Raw genomic sequence first — 6,942 nt, forward strand, 5'->3', positions numbered from 1 at the left:
ACATGGAGATTGTAGTATAATAATTTTTTATTTTAACAAATAAAAATCTACACGTGAAATGAGAAGTGTAGTATAATAATTTTTTACTTTAATATATAAAAATTTGCCACATACCATGAGGTGAAGTTTTGGAGGCGTGGACACAATGTTCATTGGGTCCTATAAAATTCAATGTGGAGAGTTTTAGTTCAAAATGATTCAAGTCTTCATAATTGTATGTATTGTTCCGCTTTTACCACGTCTTATTAAAAAATAATTGATCAGAAAAACGTAATCGATATTTTATTAAGAATGAATAAAATGGAAATAAAATATAATATTTAGGAGATTTGAAGTTTTTTTTGTTTTTTAAACAAATTATCAAAGTAAGATTTAGTTGTCTACAAGAACTCAATGATAATCTTGAAAGAAAAAGGAGTACCTTTTCCTTAGTAATTTTGTACTAATGTTTAATGATGTTCTGTTGCAAATGATTCAATTATTTTTGTGCCATTTAGATTTTGTTTGGAAATTTTATTCTTATTGTAAACTGAATTTTGTTAAACAATGAGGCAATTATTTTATCTTTTTAAGTTTTATAATTTTTTTTTTCATATCTTATATAAATAAAAAAAAGTAATGTGCATTGCTACTTTTACCTGTGATTTAATTTTTGTATGTATAAAAATATATTGAGGGCTCCATGTCTATGATTTCTCATTCACTTAGCACGCCAAAATACTCAGCCATCCATGAAAAATGGGTAAAATCCTTTATACTGTGTTTAGTTAGGAGATTTGGGAAGAAATTTAAAAAGAGAAAGAGAAAAGGTAGGTGAAATACAGCGTTAGTAGTAGTTGAACTCTGACTTCAAGCTATTGCCTTTTATCTAACATATTTTTATCATTTACTTAAGAGAAAAACATAAAACAAACTTTTTTTTTTTTCTCTCTTAAAAAACGAGAGTGAATATTTTTGAAATTTTTTAAATTTGTAATACCAGAATCTCGTGTACCGAGTTGTCTCTCCCTTGAAGAATTATATTTAAGTATTTAACATTTACCAATTGTAATAAATTGAAATCAAATTCTCATATGGTTATCTGAAATTTTTAGGTCACCAAACATAGCAAATTAAGACAAGGGGCCTCATTAGTAGATTTCAGTACTTACCCACTCCACATGGATGAGAGTGTAATAATAAGCCTAACCTACCCTCACAATTAAGGAAAAAGTGTTTGTAGGACATGTTAGATTGGGTTAGCACTAGAATAGCTGCCCCACACATATCACAGCCCTCTTCTATTTCCAAAATGTTCATTTGCTCACCTTCATACTCTCCTAATGCTCCAAGTTTGTAATCATACATGATTCAACTCTCTTTCTCCATTGTTTCAATTTTTGGATTAAGGTCCCCTCGTGGCATAATTGGAATGTAAATCTCCATTTCAAAGTGTGAAATTATTACATATTATTAAAATTTAAAAAATCTTTCACTATTTTTGAATAATAAAGAGAAATCTATATCGTGTACCCTGAAAATGTGTATATTGTAAAAAAAAAATATGAATTTTTGTAATGAAAGTTATGAATGTTTGTAGCATGTGTTATGATATTTTGTGGTAAAATTATGATTAATAAATTTATGATGTCCACCCTATAGTTGTGAATGGTAAAGTCATAACACTTTGTAAATTATGACTTTTGTGGTGATAGAATTATGACATTTTGTGATTTATGTTACGAATTTTTTTGAAAAAGTTATAAAGTGCATACCATATATGCAGGCACGGCCCTGAGATTTAATGAACTAATAAATATCACTAGATCATTAGGGACCTTTCACATATTGTTTTTATTCAACCAAAATTTTTTTTGAAGATAAAGAGTAAAAGATTTGTGTCAAAAGAGTTAGGGTTAAGAATTAGATAGGGAGAGAAAGTGGGCCATTTTAATTTTGAATGGGTCTTTTAATTTTTCAATGAGTCAATTTATTTTAAGTTAGTTTGGGCCTTCTTTAATTTTTTTGGACTTGAAATATGCCTAATATATTATACTAAATTATAATAGGAGGGGGCCCTGGGCCTATGGCCAGGGCCGGCCTTGTATATAGGCAAATTTAATAATTGTCATAAGATATTGTTTGGTATCAAAATGGGTGAAAAATATCTTTAAGACAATCTTTTAAAGAAGTTGAAAAGTGTAAATTTAGTGTAGAATATATTTTAAATTTAATAAAAAGTGTTTCCTATTTTATTTTTCCTGTTTCTTAGTGACACTGATTTTTTTTTCACTGACTTGCCATTAACTTTGATGATTTCCTCTTACAATTGCTTCTCAAAACAACTCAGAAAAGAATTAAGGTGGGTTGTGTTTCGTATCTTTCATTGCCATTACATTTATAGAGATGGAAATATTGGCCTTATTTGGTAGGGCTTATTAGTAGCTTATTTCAGCTTCTAGCTTAATTTAAGCTATTTGATGTGTTTGGTTTAGCTTAACAATACAGCTTATAGTTTTTTGTAAGTTAAAAATCAACTTATTTTTTGAGTGGGGGAGGAGAAGCTTAATTTATAAGTCAAAAATCAACTTATGTTCACAGTTATAAGTTATAAGCTGTTAAGGTATAAGTTATAATTACTTTACCATAACTCTACCAAACGAGGCCATTATTAAGATTAACTTGCCATAGCTACTTACCCTAAAAAAAAGCTTGACATACCTAGTAATCAAGAATATATGATTAGACGTAATGTGTTTTGGTAACTAGATCAAAATTTTCAAATAATTGAAAAGGTATGATGAATATTTGAAAACTTTCTATGACAATTAATAATTAATGGTAACTTTCCAATTTTTCAAATATTCATCCTACGTTTTTCGGGTGACCACAGATTTTCCCCTCTATATAAAAGTAATGACAATCTTAATTCTTTTGTGAGTTGTTTTCAAAGAAAGAGACAGGTTTCTCTCTCATATCATATATATACATATAAGGTATACATGTATTCATAGGTGTTAATATGCATACATTTTCTTAAAAATAGAGGCATGAAAACACTACGAAGTCTCCATGTCATAAACTTTATAGTACATTCTAAATAATTTGAATTTCATTTATGTTTTGTATTACATATCATGTTGTATTCATTTTTTTTTTTTTAAATTTTTGAATTTTTTTGTTTGTTTATGTGTTTTTGCTATGAAGAACTCATGATAAGTATATATGAATTTGCAGATGGGTAGAGCTAAACAAAACATGGAACTCATACGCAACGACAAGACTCGATATGTGACCTTTCAAAAGAGAAAGAAGGGGTTGAAGAAGAAGACTTACGAATTGAAAACCCTCTGTGATGTTGAAGTGTGTTGGATTATTTATGGTCCTAAGATCAATGACCGTCCTACAGATGATCAAGCAGAAATCTGGCCCCCAAATCCTGACGTAATTCAGCACTTGATCGACACCTACAAAAACCTATCTAGTGAAGATCGCACGAGAAGAACCCTTGGTTTGTCCAACTTTTTTGAGGAAAGGAATCAAAAGATTGAAGACACGCTTGTGAAACTACGAAAGAAAAATGATGAGGCTAGGTACTCTACATGGGATGATCGATACAATGGTTTGTCGAAAGAACAACTCAGAGAATTTGAAAGTGTTTTGGAGGGAAAGCTTCAAGATGTGAAGGCTAGGGTTGCATTCATGAAGGGTATTGATCAGAAATTGTCAGTAGCATGTATCGATGACAATTCTCACACTCAAACCATCCAAAACCAATCTTATTTCATGCATGGAGGCATGTTTGGGACAGAAGTTGACAACGACATTGCTAATTTACAGTACTATTTCAATCATGCTCAGGTTTATGCAAATTCCAAGGCGAATCCAATGATGATGACGACGATGATGCCAAGGAACAATAATCAGTATTACAATAAACTTGGCGGCGTGTCTAGCAGTAACTTTATGTGCAATCCACTAGATAGGCCAATTTATTATGATCCGATGATGTTGGAGAATGCTATTGTTAACAATCCTTTGCCACCTGTGGGCTATTGCAATCCGAGCATACAGACAACGTCGCTGTCATCTAGTGTGCATGCTTCTCAGTTGGACAAGTACTATAAGCCGGGGAATTTCAAATGAAGAACCAGAAATGCATTTAGTTATTCTAATGTGGTAGTATAATTTGATTAGTTTTGGAAATAGAAGTACCCAGTATTTTTCTTTATTTGTTTTTAGGGTCCTGATCGATTGATTTTAACTATTTATATAGATTTATGAACTTAATAACTTCCAATTAACATTCATTTTTATACAAAAAAATGCAAATGGATAAATTTTGTTGGACTCTGGATGTGGAAAAAAAAAGAAGAAAGAAAGTTGATTGCATAACAATGAGATCAAAGTACACTAAAATTCAAGTTGCTTTCATTCACTTCAATAATTTAGTGTCATACTATTGATCAAATGACTTTGGAAGAGAGCTTTGGTTCAGTAACTTTGAAGTAGATCAAAAGATGTTAACAATAGACCATAGTCACTCAACAGCACTGTTTGGCGCACCTTGTAGGCGTACTTTTTTTTTTTGCAAAGCTTATGCTGTGAGAATGTTTAGTGCAATTTACTTATAACTTACCAATAAAAATAGTTTAAATAAATTGTAAAGAATTAATTATTTAAAAAATTGAGAGAAAAGTACTTCCTTTAACTTTCGCCTTTTTATTATAAACTTTTAGCTAGTAACAGGCCTGGCCTTGAGATTTTCGGAACCCAAAGCCAATAATGAACTAATAAATATCACTAGATCATTTGGGACCTTTTACATTTTTTTTTATTCGATCAAAAAAATTTTTGAAGGTAAAGAACAAAAAATTTGTGTCAAAAGAGTTAGGGTTAGGAATTAGATAGGGTGGGAGAGTGGGTCGTTTTTAATTTTGAATAAGCTTTTTAATTTTTCAATGAGTCAATTTATTTTAAATTAGTTTGGGCATTCTTTAAATTTTTTTAGACTTAAAATATACCTAATATACTACACTAAACTATAATAGTAGGGGACCTCTTTTTTAGGTGTATTTTGAGGGGTCCTAAGTCATGACCTGGTAGGTCTATGCCCAGGGCCGGCCCTGCATATATACAATCATTTGGAAGTATGTATTGTAGCATTTTACTTTAACAAAAGATATGTTAATATATCTGTTTATAACTATAGAATATGTAATGAACTTCTCCATTTTATTCATATAGTAGAGACGATTTTGTTCATTTTTAAGTTTGAATATGAAGTACATGATGCGTATCTTTTTTTATATTATGATATCATGAATTTGAAGTTACAATCAAAATTGAGTGAGTACACGTTACATTATTATTTGAAGGAGTACACATTATACATATGTACTACATATTGAACCTTTTGTTAGATGTGTATGAAGAGCTTGTGTGTGGTCTTTTTCTACATTGATTTATATACAAAAAGCCTTCTATGATTTTTAAGGTAATGACATGTGAAATATTGTCACATTAGACTCCACGGGCAATTCCATCATGTGAAATATTGTCACATTAGACTCTAGGGGCAATTCCATCATGTGATTGCCTTCCCTGTCCATCTTTTATTGTCCTTTTATCTTATCACAATGAGGTGTTGAACATAGGATGATACACAAAAGAAAGAGTATTCCGTGCCTTCCACAACTATTACCTCGTAAAATGTGTTTTCATATTTTGGAAACTTATTTTGAAAAGAAAGAAAGAAAGAAAATCTTAAATTAGAACTAAATGGCTTAATCATTTGTAACTTTAGCTCATGTATGATGCACTTGATGGCTCGTATGGATTTAACTCGTTTTCAGAAATTAATTATTTTAATTATTTTTTTGATTTTTTATAAAAAAATGTGTAGAAAAATAAGAAAAGTGATGTGACAATTTATAATGACTTTTTGATTAAAAATCATAGTTCCCAAACGAGACTTTAGTTATGCTATTTGTGCGCTATCTTTAATGGGGACATAAAATATTTTGGGAGCATTGTTAAAACTCAAAATAATATAAGTTTCAGAGAGAGGTTGGGGGTTTGAGCTTATGTAGAAGTATTGAACATTTGAACATCCACTACAAGAAAACTGGGCATATGAGACTGAACTATTTGCGACGGCACACTTGCCGTCTCAAAAAGTCACTTTTTGAGACGGCAGAAAATGCCGTCTCAAAAAAGCAGAGTATTTGCGACGGCACCATTTGCCGTCTCAAAAAAGCAGAGCATTTGCGACGGCACTATTTGCCGTCTCAAAAAATGAGAGTATTAGCGACGGTATTTTCTGCCGTCGCAAATACTCTCATTTTTTGAGACAGCAAATAGTGCCGTCGCAAATGCTCTGCTTTTTTGAGACGGCAAATGGTGCCGTCGCAAATACTCTGCTTTTTTGAGACGGCATTTTCTGTCGTCACAAAAAGTGGCTTTCGTGTTTTTTTTTTAGTGAATATTTTTAAAATTTTAAATATTTTTTTTAGATGTACCTTACTTAGATGTATCTAAAAAATAAAAAATTTATGAAAAAATATTTTTAAAAATTAATAAATACATAAAAATACAAAAAAAAAATGTATTGAATTATGATGTTTTTTTTTGTATTTTTGGTATTTAGTGAATTTTTAAAAGATTTTGGTGATTGTGGTTTTGAGATAGCTTCATATATATACAGTCACAAAATGATTTGAATAAATTCAACGGTATTTTTCTGTCGCAAAAAAAATTAAAAAAAACAATGTCGTCTTCTTTTCATTCATTTTTTCATTTTCCTGTCTCTCTGTCTCTCTGTCTCTATCTCTCTCTCTTCTCTTTATCTCTTTTCATTCATTTCTCTCTATCTCTATCTCTATCTCTTTCTATGTTTGCCTGTTTCTCTCTCTCTCTCATTTTCTCTCTGTGTCTCTCGCCTATCTCTCTTCTCTCTATCTC

At 30.7% G+C, this 6,942-nt stretch overlaps 1 protein-coding gene across 1 annotated transcript; it reads left to right on the forward strand.

Moving 5' to 3' along the window:
• Positions 1-3,237: 3,237 nt before the first annotated feature.
• Positions 3,238-4,125, forward strand: LOC114311467 (agamous-like MADS-box protein AGL11). The gene has a single exon (XM_028257624.2). It carries the CDS (start codon positions 3,238-3,240, stop codon positions 4,123-4,125), a length of 888 nt encoding a protein of 295 aa, XP_028113425.2.
• Positions 4,126-6,942: the final 2,817 nt, after the last annotated feature.

The sequence above is a fragment of the Camellia sinensis genome, chromosome 4 (genome assembly GCF_055761805.1).
Source record: "Camellia sinensis isolate YWXY chromosome 4, ASM5576180v1, whole genome shotgun sequence".
Lineage (NCBI taxonomy): Eukaryota > Viridiplantae > Streptophyta > Magnoliopsida > Ericales > Theaceae > Camellia > Camellia sinensis.

Bases quoted from the DNA above. Each gene is read 5' to 3' on its own strand.
- LOC114311467 (XM_028257624.2), top strand. From the start codon at position 3,238: ATGGAACTCATACGCAACGACAAGACTCGATATGTGACCTTTCAAAAG.